Source organism: Paramormyrops kingsleyae, chromosome 2, assembly GCF_048594095.1.
Source record: "Paramormyrops kingsleyae isolate MSU_618 chromosome 2, PKINGS_0.4, whole genome shotgun sequence".
NCBI lineage: Eukaryota > Metazoa > Chordata > Actinopteri > Osteoglossiformes > Mormyridae > Paramormyrops > Paramormyrops kingsleyae.
In genome coordinates this window covers 9,574,722-9,595,875 of record NC_132798.1, presented here as the reverse complement: position 1 = coordinate 9,595,875, position 21,154 = coordinate 9,574,722, and the positions used below count along the sequence as shown (strand labels likewise).

At 46.4% G+C, this 21,154-nt stretch overlaps 2 protein-coding genes across 4 annotated transcripts in view; both read right to left on the bottom strand.

Annotated features, from left to right (window-relative positions):
• Positions 1-3,048: 3,048 nt before the first annotated feature.
• Positions 3,049-10,082, bottom strand: ubac1 (UBA domain containing 1). Of its 2 annotated transcripts, none has more exons than XM_023792271.2 (10): positions 9,681-10,082; positions 8,887-9,007; positions 8,677-8,750; positions 8,218-8,322; positions 7,203-7,305; positions 5,602-5,710; positions 4,950-5,181; positions 4,727-4,813; positions 4,056-4,194; positions 3,049-3,664 (listed from the first exon to the last, which is right to left on the bottom strand). In XM_023792271.2, the coding sequence occupies exons 1-10, from the start codon at positions 9,816-9,818 to the stop codon at positions 3,549-3,551; spliced, it is 1,224 nt and encodes a 407-aa protein (XP_023648039.1). In that variant the 5' UTR covers positions 9,819-10,082; the 3' UTR covers positions 3,049-3,548. The 2 variants fall into 2 exon arrangements, with proteins under 2 accessions (XP_023648039.1, XP_023648038.1); XM_023792270.2 differs by having other exon boundaries at positions 8,218-8,325; positions 9,681-10,081.
• A 1,508-nt stretch (positions 10,083-11,590) lies between these two features.
• The window catches only part of LOC111833720 (notch receptor 1), a 28,142-nt gene continuing 18,578 nt past the window's right edge, over positions 11,591-21,154 (bottom strand). For both annotated transcript variants that reach the window (XM_023792280.2, XM_072705103.1), the window contains exons 23-34: positions 20,723-20,980; positions 20,500-20,612; positions 19,835-20,406; positions 18,930-19,343; positions 18,660-18,808; positions 17,605-17,818; positions 17,172-17,262; positions 16,484-16,643; positions 14,797-15,095; positions 14,550-14,697; positions 14,347-14,444; positions 11,591-14,260 (exon numbers count right to left, since the gene is read on the bottom strand). In XM_023792280.2, the coding sequence (XP_023648048.1) occupies positions 12,908-14,260; positions 14,347-14,444; positions 14,550-14,697; positions 14,797-15,095; positions 16,484-16,643; positions 17,172-17,262; positions 17,605-17,818; positions 18,660-18,808; positions 18,930-19,343; positions 19,835-20,406; positions 20,500-20,612; positions 20,723-20,980 (3,869 nt within the window). In that variant the 3' untranslated portion in view covers positions 11,591-12,907. The remainder of the gene's footprint in view (positions 14,261-14,346; positions 14,445-14,549; positions 14,698-14,796; positions 15,096-16,483; positions 16,644-17,171; positions 17,263-17,604; positions 17,819-18,659; positions 18,809-18,929; positions 19,344-19,834; positions 20,407-20,499; positions 20,613-20,722; positions 20,981-21,154) is intronic.

Sequence of the window (21,154 nt, the reverse complement as noted above, 5' to 3'; positions counted from 1 at the left end):
CAAAATTTCAAGGAATACAACAGAGAAAGCATCATGGCTCTTTCTGTGACTGGTGAGTAAAGATTACTTGCATAGGTCACCGTTTTTTAACCTGCTGAATTTGGGTAAACAGGCAGGATGAATGATAATCATGTTAATCATGAATTTCCATTCCGCATTTGGAATGGAACCACCGGGTGAGAAACTGGCACCTTCCGGCTTGGGAATAGAAAAGGGTTGGGAAGCAGTTAGGATTCCTTTTTCCATCCACACTCCTTATAATAGTTATTCAAATAAAACCAGTTTCTTACACTGTTTTTCCCCACAGGTCTGTAGGAATATTAGAGCATAGAATACTACCTTGGTACAATGCCACAAGACACAATGGGAGTACTAAGTCTCATAAAGTATGTAAAAGTTTAAGAATGTAGACTTGTACAGTACTGGGACAATTTATATAATGTAGACCATTGGGGACAAAGAACACTCTGATATCAATGGCCCAAGGACTGAGAGATACCTTTCATCACTGCATGAACACAGATCAGCATCACTCTGAATTGTATATTCAAATGTTCAACGATCATAAATGTATAACATTTCCAGCATGCAACATGAACAGAACTATCCACTTTAAGAAACCCACACATTTTTTTTTTTCCAAAGAATGTGATCTTTAAACCATTTCTTAGTTGGATAAAAAAAAATAAAAGGTGCTATCTGGAACTCAATTTCAGTGTATTTTAAAGCAAAATGAGCAGTGGTTTAGCTTCAAATATGAGATGAACAGTCCCAGAGAAGCATCCCATTCAACCCGAGAAGGTGGAATTATACATTTTTGAAAGTGAAGTTCTTGGCCAAACCCTTTTAAGGGGCCCTTCTTTAACAATAATAATTAAAAAAACATGCCAAGTTAAGCAACACTACAGAACCAACAAATGTGTGGTTACTCACTAATCAATTTGCTAAAGAAATGTTTTCAAACCTCTGACCAGTTTGAGAACGGTTGAATCAAACTTGAGGCACAAGAGGTTCAATTCACAAGTGCTCATGTATTAAAGGCCAATGCTCTGACAGGCCTTTAATAACACTCACCTGGAGGCCATAAATGGAGGACAGTGGGGATAGGTTTACTGGGATGATGTCCCTAGGAACTTCTTTTTATTCCTTCTATCACTATCCCTTTTTCATACACCATTTTATCTCACTCTCAGGTTCATTTTGCCGAAAAAACACTACATTAGTAAACAGTCAACTTACAACTCCACACAGCCTAGGACAATTTCTGCCTATTGAGTCATAACGTTCTGTGCGATTGCCTGTTAGCTGCATCACAGCACTGTTTCAGGGTAGACCACATTAGGTCTGTGCTGATCAGCATGTCTTAGTTGTCCCAGATGCATAACGCACTGGTCCTAGGCTTTACAAACTCAAGAAAGATCAAATGCCCGTTACTGAAATCGCCATATTTAGCTCACAGAACTGTGACAGGAGGTAAAGAAGTAAAACCACAGACAAAGCTTCTTTTGGTTTGGCATACAGAATTTCAGAACATCAACACACCAAACTGAAGGTGAATGATGACAGGTTCATATTTGTAACATCAAAGGAAAAGTTTTATTTTGTGAAAACTATTGTAACTGTGATATTTAACTTTACAGACAGGTGTTTTAGTGTAACAAACTATTGACAGGCCCGCTGCATTGTCAAATGTTAGAACTGTGTGGTGATTCATGATGATGATGCCAATGATACTGTTCTACCATACTGCCAATCTAGACAGGTAACTAGCTCTAGTATAATAATTTCAAATTTCATCAAAATTTGCAGCCAACCATACTAAAGACTTTGGCTGCTACCCTAAACATTCTTTGTTTGCTTCAAATATCAGCAACCACTTCATTTTCCTTTGACCACTACAAACATCTGAGACATTAGTCAACAGAAATGAACCATGAAATGAAGGCATGGCAAGCAGAATTCTAACAAATATTTGTGCACGATTATGTAAAAGTACAGCTATTTCCAAAAAGAATTTCAAAAGTTCTGCAAGGTCCTAATGTTGCTTGACCCAGGGAGGGAATCTGATCTGCTATAAGGTGTTTATTGGTTTGCCATCTGGGCTGCTCACATACCAAATATGGGGGCACTAGATGGACGGCTATTCTGCTGCACATTCTGTAACAGAAATACTAATGTGAAAATAAAACAAAAATAATGGCAGCACCCAAAGTCAGTTCACTTGCGTTTGTTCTCTTCAGCCAGCTGCTTTTCTCCCCAATATTACGTGTTGTATTAAGAAACCTTAGATCGTGAGGTAAGAGCCGGTCACGTTTGCCATAACTATGGCTGTTTCCCAGAGCTTTTTGTTAAGAAATTTAAATACCTATCTTTTAAACAAGTTTTCTCTATTTTATTGATATGAACACTGTACCTAAATTGCCAATGAGCTAAATATGTAGTGAGCTGGCTCAGACAAAGCCACCATATTCACCATATTCCCTACACCTCGCAGGAATTATATCCACTCTGCTCTTCATATTTTACGGCTCTGACTCCATGGTGCATTTTTAATTTATAAGCGTAGCAACTATAGATGATGCCATCTTCAGCCACCAAGTGAACATGTACCCATCTGAAGAAGGCATCCACTTACTATAGTGATCAATCGACTGCAGTTTTATATTCAACACTGCAATTTCCATCCTTACAGGGAACTGGGAAGAAAACATAAATGCAAACTAAATGGGGCCACAACCCCAGTGATCAGCAGACGGTTAAGGAAGTGGTTTGATGACCCATTTTCATGTGTTAGTGAAGATTCCTTAAACTGTGCGTGGAAATAGAGTTCAACTGTTGATCTGTCTATGGTTGCTACCACACACCAGTATAGGTAGCCTAACCTGGGCTGTTCGTGGCCATTGCTGGTCATCATTCAAGTTTTACATAAGTTCTACGATGCAGGCTTGGCCAGATGTCTGCAGGTGATCAGACGAACCTCTCACCTGAAAACTGCACTGGGAAGGTTCGGTACCTTAGCGTCTAATCAAAGCTTCAAGCCACAAGAACTCGGCTCCTGTGATTTTTATTTTTGGTAAAACAAATCATGAGTGAGAAAAACAAACTGCGGTAAATAATAATAATCACCGCTGAACAAACAGACCCTTATGAAAGTGTAAACATCTGCTTGATGACTGATGTTTTAGGTAAGGAGAAAATAAATAAAATACGCTAAATTAAAATTCATTCTTAAAATGTAAAAAAACTAACAATAATTATATTAACGTTTACATTGTTTAAAAAGTTGTCCTGCGTTATAAATAGTTATTTCAACTTTTAGACCACTGATTTGTAATTGTTTTCCTGCATCCCCTAATGTTAACTGCACAAGGCAACATGACATTAAAGTCACATGTACACACACACATACCTGCTAGCACACACCCCCCCACACACACACACCTCCGCTACTCCGTTATGAGCAAAAGCCATGAGCCACGCTACTCCGTTATGAGCCAGCACTAACACTCCTCTACTCTTCCTTTCCTATTGGGTCACCCCTGCGGGCCCTACGTGCGGTTCAGAGTCTGGAAGATTCTGGAGATCTGGAGCATGACAGGCCCAGTCTCTGGGTCGTTCATCCACTGGGTGCTGTTCAAAGGGTTTTCCAGCATGTCCTCAAATGCTGCAAGGAGGAAGTCGTGTCAGAAGCAATCTTTGCCTTGTTCAATGCTTTATGTTCTGCTACGGTCACAGTTTTTCCCCCAAATGCTACTGCAGACAGATGTTGATGTTGCATTGTTGAGGCACACAAAGTGCTCAGTTCTGGACAAAAGTTTAGTGTGAAGGACTGTAGGACACTGCATCCAGTCCTCCTTGCTCTGTATCTGAACACTGCAGAAATAACATCCATTATATACTGTTAAGAGTATACGGAATTAAACTTAAGTTGTTCTGAGGATACCTGCAGCGTCACTGTTTAGTTGCTTTTGGGAGGCTTGTCATAGCTCAGATCAGCGAGTATTTTAGGTCAAACAGGTCAGAATGTAAAACACAAAGGAGCTCAGGATACTGACCAAGCAGAGTCTTGGGGTTAGTCAGGCCTAGCTGCACCACAGGGTTCTCCAAAATAGCCTGGAACAAGGGACTGTTGGTGTCAATGCCCTTGTCAAGGTCTTCTGGGGAGGGCTTCCTGTCACCCAGCAGCCAATCACACTGATGGAGGGACACAACAAGTAAGGTCATGTGACACAGCACCATTCAGCATAGCTGATACAGATGAAGGACCAAGGCCAAGGGACGTGGAAGAAAAGCAGAATCTCAAACAATAAAGTGTTAACTGGAGGTTGTATTGTGGACTGAAAGACATTCGTAACAGACAGCACAAGCAGATCTGATACAGCCATTTGAATATTTCATGTTACTACGCCACATGGGGTCTGCCAATTATTTAATCAGAAAGTAACATTAATTTCATCTATAAAATGTCACGGATTAAATATAATTACAATAGTGAAAGTAAATGCTTGTATGAAAGTATAAACAAAAAGCTTATATTAACTTTACATTTGAATTTGTACATTTTACAATTAATTTCTGAAAGACTAAAGTTTGATGACTAGAATTCATATTTGATACACATTTACATATGTATTTGTCCACTTTTCTAATTCAGTTTAAATATACACTTCAAAGAACTCAAGTGGAAAGACTTCCCTTCAAATTCTTCCCTTTGTCTCACACTCACCGCTGCGTCCTGCTGGTTGTTATTGACACGGAGGGCATCAATCACCTCCTTCTCATCAAAGCCCATTTCCATCAGTGCTACAACCGCCTGCCAAAGAACACACCTCCTCACTTCAGAGAGGAACACAGTGATCCGTACGGCCGTACGCAGACGCAGACGCAGAAAGACCCCTCCCCAAGGCTGCAGGCCAGCGCGGGAGAACGGCACCTTCTGGACAGCTTACCCTTGCATCGGGCCTGAACTCCCGTTTCCTGCGGATCCTCTTGAAGACCTCGGTGAGTTCGTCCTGCTTGGAATCCCCCGTGCCACACTGCACGGGGGCTGGTATTGAAGGGAGAGGAGCAGCCATGGCTGCGGCTGCCGCCCCCAGGGTGTCCTGGCCTGGCAAGGGGCTGTCAGCAGTGGGCTCATCTATGTGCTCGATCAGCCACTCCATAGCCTGGGTCACAGACATGCTGCAGGAAACGGGGAGGCACTGCATCACATTTCAATGCTTAATTGGATTCCCTCCATATCTACTATCCTCATCTTTCCAGCTTCTCTTAGCTGGTGCCAGCTGATGGCTCTGTTAACACACTTCTTCTTACATCTGTTACGTTCTCGCATTATTTTGAAGTATACAGTTCGGCTCCTGTTGCTATGCTAACCTGGACTTGTAACTGGCCCCTCACTGGAAACTCAGCCAAGCCACACTTTCATCTGATTGGCTGCTTGACAGCGGCATGCTTGTAACGTACTACCTGCCTCACCTGGGCATCACTCTGGACAAAAGCTTCAGCTAAATAAATAAATGTAAATGTAATAAGGTAGGAAAAAGGAGGGAAAAAAAACTGAAAGACTGTCAGCTGAAATGGAGTCAGTCTTATGGGACTCACTGGTTGAGACGCAGTGCTCTGATGGCACGGCTCTCTGGAAAGCCCATCTCAGTCAGCTGCCGGAGCGCGGTCTCATCCACTCTGTCCTCCTCGTCTTCATCCAGCATGGCTGCAGGGGTTAGCAAAGTTATTTTTATGCCTTCTCACGCTATAGCTTTGATATCACTCCCGGCGTTGCTGCAAGTAGTAGCCAATCTAGTAGCTCTAACTCTTCTGTGCGCTTTCTCCTCTTAAATTTTCTTCGGGCCTAATAAAGTATCTATCTATTTAGTTACACAGTGGGCCTTGCAGCCAATACATCATGAGGAAAATGCCGAATGTTCAAAAAAGGAATGAAATCTCATGCTCGTCCTTATTGTTAGCGGCAAGTTCCATGTGAAATACTCACTTAGCACCCAACAGACCAGTTTTAGCACCCTGCTAAAGTCAGCGCTGTCCTCTAACGCTTTAATCACTCCTCTATAAATAACCACTCAGGCCATTCAATATTCAACGAGAGTTATGAAACGGAAGATGGTGAAGCGGGTGCCGCACAGAGGGGGGTCACACATCAAGTTACCGCCACTGTGCGTTACACAGCTTCATGCATCTACATGTACATCCATTCACTGGGCTCTACTTCCCCACAAGCGCAGAAAGAACAGACACGGTTCCTATTCACTTTCCAACTTTACACACACTTTGCATTTTGCTTTCCATTCACATCTGGGATCCTTAGCCAACCAGTTATATCATCGAGATTCCCGAGCCAGTGGTGCTGTCAGCCGGGAAGCCCCTTTTTAGCGGAAGTCCCCGGGATTCATTCCTGGGGGGCGCCAGTGCATTAAAGTACTCCTGCCTACGTTGTCAACATTTCTTGCTAGAGACCAATAAAGTTGTTCTTTAGTGTTTCGTCCTATGCACATTCCTGCGGCAACAACCACCTCACATTCATTCATACGAAAATTTAGATATTTTCATTTTTTTAGAATACAGATCCTCCTCCACGTAGAATGGAGTTAGTTCTGATGATCGCAAGCGGAAAATATTGTAAGTCAAATATGAACGATACAAAAATCAAGCAAATAACTACTGCCGCTGAATAAAAAGATAAACAACTACTCTAACTGCTAGAAATTGAAAAGTAAAACAGCACAAATTTGGCTAAACGCTCAAAAAAAATAAAACCACACCGTACGACATGTTGTAAAACGCTATGTGAGATGCTTACGCTCATGACTGATACACACTGGAAGCGTGGATGCCATCGCCCGGTATCAGTAGAAAGTGAAAGTATCGTACAGCATATCGCTGGTTCGGGAATAGATGAAAATTCAAAAGTTGACTACTGAATGTGCATCACTATCGCACCATCTAAAGTCAAAATATTATGTCAAACCACAGTAAAGCAAGGAGCATCAGTACATAGTAGGCAAATTTGTTGCAGTATTCTAGAAACACTGAAATATTTCCATACCTATCCAGACTTGGAAAACACCTAAATCAAATTTCAAAGTTTTCCAAACTGCACAGGAGCCCTGAAAATAAACCTTGTAACCTCTTAGGAGCAAGTATGAGCTACTCACTTCCACATGTAACCCCCAAAACGTGAAAGCTCCTACCATTAGCCTTCTTGAAAAGCTCCACTGCATCCGGATTCAAGGCCAGCAGCTTCTGTGCCACCTCAATCAGCGAGACAAGAATCTTCCGAAGTTCTGTCTGGAACTATCGCAGAGTGAAAAAGGGTCACCAAAACACCGTTACTTACCTACATCAAAATTAACATATAGTCTGAACATCTATCATGATAATAGAGACAGAGACGGCCTGTTTGTTGCAAAACATTAAAGTAAACTACCGCAAATTCTGTACAGACAACGGTTTACTGCATATAGTCTCATACAAACTGACCTACAAACTAACACGCAGCCAGCTCCAATTTAACCAAATGCCTATAACTACCAACATGATGTCCAGGGAAAAAAAAACAACAACACTGAAGCTATGTGGTGCACAGCTTCTATTATATACAACATGTTGACTTAGTATAGTGTTCCCTCATGCCTCCAGGACTGGGAATTTAAATCCCACCCTGTGTGTGTGTGTGTGTGTGGGGGGGGTGGGGAGGGGACTTTGCATGTCCTATCCATTTCACATGGGTTTTCTCTTGGCGCTGTGCTGTCCTCCTGCAGTTCAAAGACATGCAGTTAGAACTGGCATCCGTAAATGCCCTACGGCGCATGTGTGCATGCACTGCAATAAACTGGCATCCTGCACAGTGTACCTCAACCTTGTGCCCTATGCTGCCTGAAATAGTCACCAGGCTCCCGTACAACCCTGACCAGCAACGCCAAGGCAGCTATGCCTGTCATAGCACTCTACATCTCAGACCTCATTCGCCTTACACACAGCCATAAATAAAGCATTTCAACTTTTTATCAAAGCAAGAAGTCCTGTGGGCATCGATTCCCCCACACTGTGAAAACTGATGCCATCTGTGTATTTTGTTCCTTGATATTTTACATTTTCTTTCGTAAGGACATAAAAAGACTCCTTTAGTCTATTTTGAAGGCATGCTTAAGTGACTCACAGATCACAAAGTTCTGTTTGAAGCAGCAAAGCATAGAACCAACTCACATCTCGAACGTTATGTGAGGCAACAGCACGGTCAGTGTGCAGCGTTCCGAGGCCTGCCGTTGCTTTCAGGATGGCGTCTTTGTCCGGAGCCTTGGTGTCCGGCTTCTTCTGAAAGTTCAAATATTATTGTAATTTACATCACGACAGGCAGGGGGAGGATGAACGTTTTAGCACACGTCCAATGGAAAGCAGCTGGGAGGAGCACTGGTGTGGGACAGAAGGGTGTATCGAAAGGTCACAGAGAGAACTTCCATGAAATTACTACAGTAGCTCCTAAAAGTAATCTTGAGCATTAATATTTCACAGTAAACATTCCCAGGTCTGACGTTTAACAACCTCATTAACTCCCTCATCATTAAAATGTACTTAAAATGTGATCTATTGTAGATCTATATACTCTTAAAATTGAATTGCTGCTTTAAGAGGTCCTATTTGTTTCAGCTACAAATTCTGATTCACCTTCTCATCAGCAGAGACCTCTGTCATCTTTGGAGGGGTTGGGGGCGGCCTCTTCTTCACCAAAAGCAGAACATCTGTTCAAAGAAAGGATGAAGATGTCATGCATTTTCACCTACTGATGAACCACATACATTTTTGGTAATGTATCAGCCCAGCTTTGTTTGTATAATATTTATAATGCTCTTTACACATTTCCTTCTCCAAATGTACCTTTATCTTTGATATTTTCCTCCACAACAGTTTTGGTGTCAGTAAGGACCCTTTCTGAAGCAGCATGGATGAGTTTGTGGTGTGTAACAGTCTTTGGATCCTCTAGACTTCCGTGCACATACTACAGCAAATTAAAAACAGACATGCATGCAATGCATTACATCTTACGGAGTCACATTAAGCTAAAAGGATACGTTCCATTATACATATAATGGAAGAATGACAGCAGGAACAGTCAACAGCACAAATTTATATAAACTCTTAAACGGACGAGATGAAATACACCGAGCCAGACGTGAGGGTTTTCAAGTAACTGTCCCAGAAAATATCATGTATCCTGACATTTACAATAACATCAAGGAGAGCGACGAGACGAGTTTTGTAAGGAACAAATTGTTACAGTATAAGAATTGCAAACGTCAGCGCTAATGTGGCTAGCAGGACCGGACTCCACATGTAAAGTTATTACAGGGATATAAATGGCGTGAATCGCCAATATTTAGGCTTTTCGAAATGACCAACGTGGGACACCAAGATTTTCTAACCAGCCCAAGCTAGATAACTTGGTTAAACCGAGAAGAACTTTAGCGGGGTCCATTAGCCGTGTCCATCCGAGTGTCTATAAATACCAAGCGACAGGCAGTACAGGCTAAGGCAGGCTAGGCTACATTAAAGTGGGTTACGCTATTCTACAGTTAGCCTAAGCTAAGCTAAGCTAAGACACTTCGGTGGGAGCGGGTGTCCTGTCAAGCCGTCCTGAGCGGGTCGCAGCCGACGACGGGCGGCGTGTTTACATGTTTCAAGCACTTCTCTTTGAGTTTCTCGATGGTGGTGTCCTCTGGCACCTCTTCCAGCCATTCCGTGCCTTCCATGGTACAGACATGGATTTTCAGCACCTTCCCAGCGAATATCTTCTCCTCCTGCACAAACATATCGGCTGGAGCTGGTTGACAAGCTATCAGCTGGCTGGATAGCCTTCGGAGCTCGGCAATGTGACCGTGACCGTCTCTGTCGGCTACTGTCCTTTAGCCATTTTTTTCTGCTTTGTACTCAGCAATATAAGTATAACGGCAGCTAAAGGGGATATTTCCCCCCTGCTTTCTGCTGTTTCACACCCACCGAGGGTACACTAGACCCCGCTTCTCAATAGCGAGAGTTAAGGGATTTCAACTCTGACCTCTGAAAGTGAAACCAAACCGCGAATTATGGGAATTGTAGTTTTCTGGGTCGTAACGCGGCACACCTAACACTCGCCCCCCATTTTTATCATAGGATACAGAAAAACCATTGGAATAAAATCATTGCATTTGCAAACGACCACGTAGTTATTGCCAAATTTCCATGCAGCCAACAGTAACTTTGAGTATAAATTGTTGCTTATTTTACAATGTCGTTACGTGTATTCTTTTTACCTTTCTAAATAAAAAAATTAAAGCAACGTAAAACTACGGCCGTCTAAGCAGCTAGGCATTTTATGAAACATTTCTATTACCTTGCGTTAGCGTACAAGAGTATGTTTCTCCCGGAAACATCACGGGCCATGTGTTAATTGCTCCCCATTAAGCACTACCTGCTCTCTACCACTAGATGACGCCAAATTACACATATTTATTTACCGTCACCGTGTAGCATCGACAAACTGCGAACAATCCGGGGCTGCATGGACCATTAACGGTTTCCAATCCAGTGTAAACGGCGTGTAGGCTTGAAGTTCTGGGGACCGAATATAATGATTTCATGGGGCACTTCTGCCTGTCTGGTTTAATAAAAAGTGTGTTAACAGACCCATGTTATGTAGCCTATATAGATGGATGTATAGATTGATTGACCTGCTGTAAATCTAAACACCGTTTTATAGAAGGGACCACCCTCTCCCAAGACAAAAAAGTGAGCAAACTATCGATTCTTTCCACTGAGCAAATATGCGTCCAAAATACATCTACTGAACATCTTGTTAGACGTTGAAAAAACATGCCCTTAGGAGCTGGGATGAATTTTTTATGCCGTCTTTTGAACGTCCAATATTGGGTCCTGCACCTGTCTTGCATGTTCACAGACTTCCAAAAAATCTCATAGCCAGATGTTCAAATATATAACTGGATTGAACTGTATATATCTAATGGGTCGTGATCAGACGTCCAAATACTGAATCTGATTTGCATGTCATGCAGACATATACATGTAGTCCTGGACTGACCGACGCAATGCACTTACACGTCTGGGTTAACGAGCCAGAAAGATTCAGTGGAAAGAATCATGATTTCCATTTCTGCCCAGTACCTGTGTCCTTACTTTTGTGTGTGTGGACTTTAGGGCTGCCAACTTTGGTCAGCTTGCTGGAATGAGATTTTCAGTTCAAGACAAGTCTGCACACAAATGCACACACATTTATATGTAGGCCTATGTTACAGTTTTATTACCCTGTAAATAGTCTGTAGGGTTTGCAAACTACGCTTTTGATGTAGCTAATTTTGCATTTATAATGGAATAATATAGATTCGCTGTAAGATGTCTTGTGTGAGTGTGAGAGACTGAAAGCGTGAGCGTCACACCAGATGTGTGAGAGCTGGTGACCCTGGGACCTTAATGCTACTACAGTCCAGTTCTTATTATTCATAAGGTAAAAGTAACAAAAAGCAGCTTTTTAGTTTGGTCCTTTACTTTTGGACTGAAGGGCAGATCGCAAGTGCCAGTGAGTCAAACAGACATTAAGTAGCCTTCTTTATTGTATTAAGAAACAAATGTTGTACAAATTACGGAAAATAGTCTTTTGCAAACTACAAATCTGAACATCGGCAGCAAAGTGTTTAAACCCATTACACAGATTTTTCTACATCTTGGTTTATAAAACATCAACAGTAAGAACCAACATCACCCAAAGCTCTTCACAGCGGGTCAGTGTACTGACAAAACGATCTGTCTGGCCCACTACAAAATAACCCCCTCCCCCAAAATGACCAATTAAATGAAAATAAGCTACTCTAGTAAGCAGATTTCAAAACATTTCAATAAATAATTCATAAAACCACATCTTTTTTTACATAGGTACTTCAGTTGACCCCTGCAAATTCACAAATTTCAGTAGATTCATATTTAGGTCTCAGTAATACTGAGTAACATACATGTTCTATACGAATTATTTTAACAATACGTAAATAAGCATTGTGACATCTCCAACTGGCGTGACATGCTTAAGACTTAAGATTTCTGAAACAAAACCCTGCATGTAACAAAATGTACATTATTATACACTTCAACATGTTTCCGAGCATCCACTCACATACAGCAGTAATTCAAACATGCTACTTGGATACAGCCAGGTCTGGACAACCTCCCACAGTTCTCAGCCTAAGGGCTTCTTTCCAAGGGGATGGCTGGCTATCAACCTGGTCACCTGGTTATCAACAGCCAATCACCTTGTGTATTAGATCTGGATGACCTCAGTGCACTGACCCCGAGAAACTGACACATTGTGAATATGAGAAAAAACATACAGTCACAGTTTGTACAGCCTATTTTTGTGGTTCTTTTAAAACAGCTCTGTATTTGTTGAACACAAAAAGCCAATAATACTGAAATCTTATCAACGTTATATACAATGTTTAAAAAAATAAAAGCATGAATTTTTTTAAAAAAATCATAAAAACAAAAATTTATAAAGAGAAATAAATAACAGTCTATTGATCATCGGGATTTTCTCCTTTTACTACAGAAATAAAATTAAACCAAATAATTACACAAACCTGAAATTTTTCACATTTTCTACCTTGGTCTGAGCCTGACACTTCAGCACCCAATATTTTAGCAAACAACAATTATAAATAGTTATAAATAAATAAGAAATGGATGACGACAACTCTTACCACTGTTAGTATAATATATTATAAAAGTATCCTTTCTTAGTCATCTTTCTTGCAAGTTGTCCATTTGCTTGAACAGTATCTTAAAAAAAATAAAAAGGGATTTACACATTTCTATGTAATTAAAATGTTCAACTTGGTCAGGCTTAGACGTGTCCAATCTATTTAAACTGGTCTGGAACAAGTCCAATCTGTGACTGCATGCTGGTTGGAGGACTGGAGATGCCTTCTGACCAATCAGACATATTGGAATGCGGGGAGGAGCTTGACCATTGGTCAGGGGATCCAGGGGAGGGCGTCAGGAATGGGTGATCAGGCACCTGTATCTGATGACTAGGGGTATTGTCCATTGGGGTGGAGTAGCTGTGCTGAGAAGGTGGAGTGAGGAACTGCGTGCTGGCCATGGTCTGGCCGAGCGATGAGGGCAGCATCTGTGCTTCCTGGGGCAGGATGGTGTGGACGGGCAAACTGCTGCCCGACACGGGCTGTAGGTCTGAGCTGCTCAGGTCACTGCTGATAAAATTCTGGCTGATGATGTGGCCACCAGTGGCAGTGTTGGAGTTCTGGTGCTGGAGCTGAAGACTCTGCTGCAGCTGCTGCAGGTTCTGCTGCACCGGTGCCATCTGCTGCACCTGCATGAGGTGAGTCTGCGTTGTCAGGTGGCTGTTCTGCATGCCCTGGTAGCCCATCATCGGAGAGAGCGTGGTGGTGGGACGGTCTCCACGCAGCGGGGGCACCATGCCGTGCTGCCCTCCTCCTGCTCCACGCATGGAGTTGAAGACTGCCTGCTGGCTTAGACCAGCGTGCATCCTGGAGAGCCAATCGCACTGGCTGTTCATGGCACCACCTGCCCCGCCCATTGCCATCGTCATGGAGCCAGAACTGCTGGGACTAGACACTGGTAGGTGGGACAGACGGGGCGGCACCAGGTCAAACTGCATTTGAGCCAGGTCCTGCTTGCCCGCCATGACCGGGTGACTGACGCCGATGTCAGGCATGCCCTGGAGGTGGCTGAGGGACATGGGAGACTGCTGGAAGGGGGAGTTCATCATGGGTGGGGAAGCGACGTCAGACATGTATCCATGTGGAGACTCCAGGGAGTCCACGGGCGAGAGCACGGCAGAGCTGTCCAGCAAGCTGCACTTCCCGTCCTGGATCTTCTTCTTCCTGGCCTTCATGTCCTTGCTGTCCTTGCCGCACACGCCCTTGGCGCCGGGCTTGCGCGCCTTCTTGCCCTGGCTCGAGGTTTTCATGCTGCCTCCCAGGTAGTCGTTGGGGGAGCAGAGCGCCGGGGAGAGCGTGGCGCTCATGGGGCCGCTGTGCATAGCGGGGCTCCTGACCAGGCTGTGCTCATCCAGGAGCCGCACGATATCGTGGTGCATGCGCTCCTGCGCAATGTCTCGAGGCAGCCGGTCCACGTGGTCGGCGATCTCCCGGTTGGCAAAGTGTTCCAGCAAGACTTTGGCGGTCTCGTAGCTTCCTTCCCGGGCGGCGAGGAAGAGAGGCGTCTCTTCCTGGAACAAAGTACGCAAATAGTTGGAGCCGTGCGCAGGGTACGCGCCACACCCCACGGTTCTGAGATGAATGACTGGTGACTCACCTTGTTATTTTGCATGTCCTTGTTGGCGCCATTCTTCAGCAAGACCACAGCGGCGTCCACATTGTTCACTGCAGCTGCCCAGTGCAAGGCAGATTTTCCTGGTGGCAAAAAAGGGACGGATTAATGTGACGGAAATTGAGCCAAAGATGCGCCGAGATTAATCGGATGAGAGTCAATGGAGACCAAAAGCGGAACGTCCGTACCGAAGTCGTCGATCGCGTTGACGTCGGCGTGGCAGTTGATGAGCTCCTCCACCATGCCTTCCACGGCCAGACGGGCTGCCAGGATGAGTGGGGTGGTTCCGTCGTGCATGCGGGCATCCAGGTCTGTGGCCCGATTTCGGATCAGAATCTACAGACGGCAGCATGGTAGATGTTAGTCAGCACCGGTCACATGACAGCACAGGAAGACCGATAATGAACCTATGGTTGGGTTACAAGCGAGCAGCACCTGGAAGACTCCCTGTGCGTCCGCGGCCACAGCGGCATGCAGGGGGGTCCGGCCCATATTGTCCTGAACGTTGGCATCCGCGCTAGCCTCCAGGAGGCGCTTGGCGGCATCGGAGCGGGCATAGCGGGCCGCGAGGTGCAGCGCCGTCTCGCCCGTGCGATCCGTCTGGTTGTGGAGGTTGGCCCCCTGGTAGATGAAGTCCGAGATGACGTTGGCAGACGCGTCCTCCTCCTCTTCGCTGTTGCCGGTCTCAAGGCCGCCGCCGCTGCAGGACGCGATCATCAGGGGCGTGAAGCCATCTGCAGGGGATGCAGGAGAGGGAGGGTTAACAGAAATGAAGGAAAAATTAAACACACGCACACACACACACACAGAAATCAGCCCCAGTGCGGTACAGTTCAATCTTGAAGTGCTGGGAGGATCAAAAACAAAAAAGGAACAAACTAATCGAAGGAAGGATTTAACATTTCTTTGCCTCGGAGTAAACACAGACCTCTCCAATAATGGTATTCCGATCAAGCTCGATATCTGAGGCACTTTTAAAAAGCCAAGGAGCCGAAGGATCCAGCCTGGGCCCCACCCAACCCGGGCTGCCAAAAAACCGGGAATTACGGTCTTTGAGACACGGCTCTGCCTTCCTCACACGCGCTCCTGCACTTCAAAAGCAGAAGTAATTCCCAGATCCGCTGGACTCTTTCAACTCAAGCACGTCAAAATCTGCAGATAGAGGATTCTGATTTCTCTTAAATTCTTTTTCAGGGCATTCGGCGTTATTTTTTGATAGAAAGAATATTTCGGCATTGTATAGCTCTGGAAAAAATTGAGACTACTCTATATTTTTTTTTACAAATCTGCATTTTTAAATCCTGGTCTAATCCTGGTTCTGCTGGCAGAAAGCTAAACTGCAGGCTGCTTCCAGGCTCAAAGTTTCTAAGACAGCAGCACAGAAGAACAAGGTGAAGCAGGAGACACTGGGAATGACCAAAAACCAGCCAGGTAGAGGTCAGAAGTGACTCTCTAATGCCAGAGATGACTGTCAACTTATCCAACAGTTTCTCATGAATTGGAAGATGACCTCAAGTGACCTTCAAATGGAATGGGAAACATTAAGTGCAGGTGTGAAGTGCACTGCTAGGACAGTTCATATCAGGCTCCTAGAAACAGGACTGAAGACCCACAAAGCAAGGAAGAAGCCCTTCATCAGTGAGAAGCAGGGATGAGCCAGGCTGGAGTTTGCAAAAAAAATGTATATTTTACACAGACGCACAACCACAAACTGAGAAACAGGTGAAACTGAATATTTTGCTGTGGTCAATTAATTTTTTCCAGAGCTGTTTTTATGATTGACTGCCCCATGAGAGAAGGAAAAACACGCTGCTGTTATCCATCACATTAATTCAAACAGAATCATTCTACATAACATGTCAGTTGAATGACAACAGACAGATGGCACCTCAAGTATGTCAGTAACCATACACACACTAAAAAAAACCACAGCACTATGACTGCAAATCTATAAAAGCAAGCATGAGCTCCCACAGTGAATACTGGATTAAGACAGACTGACTACTGCACTGTTCTGGGGGACATTTATAAAGGATCTAACCAGCAGGTTTAAGAGGCTGCTCAGTGGATGGAGCTGAGCAGCGGTATTGAGAGCTAAATACAGATGTGTAAGTCTGCATACCTGGACCACGGACGTTGACATCCATACAGTCGTTTTCCATCTCGCCCTGTGGGGGTGTGGGTGCCATGGATGGATTGCGCAGATCTGCCGCATCCAGGTGCTGCTGGGTCCACTGCCGGTGATCGGTCTGGTCATCTAAGTCCAGCATCGCAGCCTCAAACTAAAAATAAAGAGATATATATCACGCAATGCCAGCCAAACCACGCTGAAGCAACTCAGGCTGAAAGCTCTTCATGAATGCACTTCTTTTTAACCCAAGACGGACACATGATCCACCTGGAAATAATAATAATAATAAATAATGATAAATCATAACATCGCTGAATCAAATACCTCTTCTCTAATAAAAACATGCAAAATCCCAAACAACCACTCCTATCTCCCAGTTCACAGAGCATCTAAGCCAACGGGCAGGTGTCCTAACATTTTGTTGTCATTTACCATAATACCACAGTATAGTTATGCCTCGTGAAAACAACCAACATTTTTGTTTTCCAAGTTTAACATATCGATTATTTTGTTTCAAATCAAATCAAAATCAAATCAAATCACTTTTATTGTCACGTCACTAGAACAAGCGGTCTTGGGTCGCGAGGTACCGCCAGCAGTGCAGTACATTAAATAAATGCAAATAAATGTTATAAACGCTAAACAGCTTTTCCCGTCAAGGCGGCAGCGGCTGACTTACCCTGAAACGCTTGGTGTCTGACATTGCCTCGTCTTCCCACTCGTTCAGGTTGTCGTCCATCAGGGACACGTCTAAGGAGTTCTTCAGTGGCCTGTTACCAAATCCGGAAACCCGGGGGAAATTCCCGTTAGTCTCCTTCCGGCTCGCTGGCAGAAGCCAGACGACCGACAGAAGAGATCCCACGACAAGCCGGCCGCAGGCACCTGCGCACCCATCGCTTCGCTAACTCCTGTCAATTAATGTGCCGGTTCCAACTCCTAATTTTTTCCATCGCTGTCATCATATTCGCAAACTGAAGGACACCTCAATCCCTGGACCCAACACTCAACAGTCATGCCATAACAATTTCCTCAAAAGGGCGAAACCCAAAAATAAAAGACTTAAATGCGAGAGTACGATCGTCCCAATTCTGTGGAATGGACTACAAACTTACTTGAGTCCCACGGAGTCTTCCCCAACCGGTTCTCTCCTCTTTTTCTTGTTGGGCTCGGTGGTCTTGAACCCCTCGGGGAACCAGAGCTGCCCATGCTCGCGCTGCCGCTTACGGGAGACCATCATTCCCACGCCGAGGAAGGCCAGCAGGACCACGGCCGCCAAGACCACATAGACTGGGTACAGCTCCGAAGACGCCGGGGTCTTGTTCTCGCCTGCGGTGGAGGGAAGCCGCATGTCAGGAAGGGGGGGATTTTTTATTTTTTTTTTAAAAAAGGCACGATTAGGACGAGGAAGAGCCTCACGGTGCCAGCAGAGACGGTCGCTCGGAGCCCGTGTCTATGCGCACACGACAGCAGCAGCCGGAAGGCAGGAGAGCGCTTGTAAAACAAGGTTGTCTCATTCGCTGATAATCAGAATTGCTAACTACTTCTCATCAAAAAGAGCTGGCAGAAAAAGGGAGGGCAAAATAGAGCCCCACTCCCCTTTCAGAACAGGGTACCATGAGACCATTTCTTCTTTAAGGGAAAAAAGGCAGGGATTAATGAACTTCAAATTACTGCACGCGCTTTAAGCTGTAAAGACCGAGGATTTATTAGGATTTTCAAGATAACAAAGAGGCCCAACTTCTAGCACACTCCCGATCAATTTTCCCTCTTTTTTTTTTCTCTCCTAATGATTTTGAAATGATAAACTCTCCACACCTAAACCCTTAGAGATGCATTAAGTCTTGGTATTACATTCAACGGGGTGAAGGCTGCTGAAGACCCACTCGTGGGGGATGGGGGGGTGCGGTGTCGGTGATGATGCGCTGCTGCAGTTTATTCGTAGAGATCTCGCTATTTTGGGTGCCCGCAGCGTGCGGATTTGAACATAAACTCGGGGATTTAGTGGGAGTGATCTGCCGTTGTGTACATTTCATTAGCACAAACTGTCATTTGGAGGCAAACGCGATGACCCCTTCGTAGGTTTTTATGGGAGGGTTAGGGGGCCAGCAGGCACATGGTGGGGTCCATGTCCCTTTGGAGATGGAGGGAGGGGGAGGGGAACACTCACTGGTAACGGCCTCGATGATGTAGGGCACGTTCAAGTGGCCACTGGAGGCCAGTGCTCCAAGGAAGGCGGCCACATCGGTGGCACTCTGGAAGCAGTCGTCAGACTGCAGGTAACACTGGCGGTTGTCAATCTCCAGGTACACCACGGACCTGAAGGGGGCAGTAGAGAGTCAGAGCACGGAACCTACATCTAGGACTACAGCGAGTCAGGAGGGTTTCTGGAGTTTTAGGTAGAGCCAGCCCGAGCAGACGGGTCCTGATGTGGACTCACCCCTTAATCTGCATCTGATCCAGCTCCCTGCGGCGCCGGGCGCCAAGTGTGGCACCACGGCCGGACACCGCGGGGGCACGGGGGCCCCAGCCGTTGGTCGAGCGCTTGATCTTGTGGCGGCGGAGCTCGTGTTCGCTTCCATAGTACGGGAAGATCATGGGGTTGCCCCGCGCGTCGCGCCGGAACACCACGTTGGTGTGGATGACGCGGCTGAGCTCGCGCAGGAAGGCCGCCGAGTCGTTCCTCAGCCGCTCCGGAGCTATGTGCACCACCAGGACCAGGCTGCCGTCAGCCAGCTTCTCCGGCACGTTGTCGGCGCAGTCCAGGCCGTCCCACTCACACTCTGCGTTGTTGCAGCCCTGGTCACAGTGGCCGTCCGCATAGTGGTCCTTACAGTACTGGTCATACAGGGGGCTGTGGGTTGGGGAGGGGGGGGGGACCATAGCATGGGAATTTAATGAGTTCGTCTGTAGGTTGTGGGTTTGATTCCCACTCACAAGGGTGTTCCCTGCCTTGTGCCCTGTGCTTTAAGCAGGTAAGCAATGGAAATGTCATATATGAGAGCATGCATAAGAAATGATATAGTGTTTTACACCTACATTAACATACATGACCAATGCATCATTTAAATACATGCTATGGACATTTGCATTTTAATTTATTCCTTTGCTGAATAACCAGTGTCAGCTGGAAGGTGGATGGATGGATGGATGGAATGGTCAGCTGAGGGACGCATGAATGAAAGATGGATGGATGGACAGACAGACATGAATGGACAAATGGAGGGATAGGTGAACAGACGGATGGCAGGATGGACATATGGACTGATGGATGGATGTACATATGAAACAGGTGGATTAACAGATGGATAGACAGAAGGACAGACGGTGCATCAGCATACTCACTTGCACTGGCCCTCGGTGTCCTGGCAGTCGAAGCCATCGTAGAGGCAGCCTGCGTTGTCGCATTGCTCGTCGCACTTGCCGTCGTTGAAGTAGCGCCAGCACTGCAGCGCCGCGGAGCAGTTCTGCCAGGGGTCGTCGAAGTTGAGCGAGCAGTCGCCGCCATCCCAGCCGCACGCGTGGTTGTTGCACAGGCTGTCGCAGATTTCGTTGCCGCGGCGACCCTCGCACTGCGTGACCTCGCAGCTGACCGAGATCTCGGGCGGCGGTGTGATGTCACGCCCGAACCCGCCCCCGAACGTGTAGTCCAGGATGTGGCAGAGCAGCCCGTTGAAATTGGCAGGGCAGACGCAGCGGTAGAAGGGCGCCTCAGCCACTGGCTCGCATGTGCCCCCGTTGTAGCAGGGGCTGGAGCTGCAGGGCCCCTCGGTGGCGTGCTGGCACTCGGGCCCCGTGAAGCCTGCCGGGCACAGGCACTTGGGGCTCTTCTGTCCCGAGACGCACGTGCCCCCGTTCCGGCACCGCAGGCTGCCGCATGAGCGGGCGTCGTTTTCGCATGTGGACCCGCTGTAGCCCTGCAGAGGCGGACAGGAGACACCTGCTCGACGGGGTGCTTTGGCGAGACGGGAATGGCGCCCTCAAGAGGGGGATGGGGGGGGTGGACTCACCGGTGGGCACTTGCAGATGAAGCCTCGGGGCGTGTTGCTGGCCACGGCGCAGGTGCCCCCATTGCGGCAGGGCTTGGTCTGGCAGCCGTCAAACACGGTGTCGCAGCGCTGGCCTGAGAGGCGCAACAGGAGCACAGAGGTTAGCGTTCCCGGTCAAGAAGGTCTGCGTGCTCCCATGGCGATGACGATGGGCCCCGGAGGAAGCCCAGTCCTCCCCTCCTACCTGTGTATCCAGTGCGGCACTCGCAGTGGTAGTTGTTGGTGAGCTGGATGCAGTTCTGGGTGCCGCGGGGGTCGCAGGGGTTGGACAGGCACTCATTGACATCACCCTCGCAGCGCTCGCCCACGTAGCCCGGCGGGCACACGCAGCTGTAGCCGCCCACACGGTCCACGCATTTGCCGTTGTTGAAGCACTTGGGCTCGCGGGTCAGCGGCTCCACGAAGGGCGTGCAGTCGTCCACGTTGATCTCGCAGTGGACGCCTGGGAGGACAACGGGGCTGCAGTCAGATGCCGCATCATAGCGCGCGGTTTGGAATCGAGGCCTTATAAGGCCCAACGAACACTAACATTCTCAAACGAAAAAGACTTCAGTCGAGCGCTGAATATCATTAAGCCCTAATTAATGAAGCGTGCCGGTTTTGGGGAGGGGGGAGG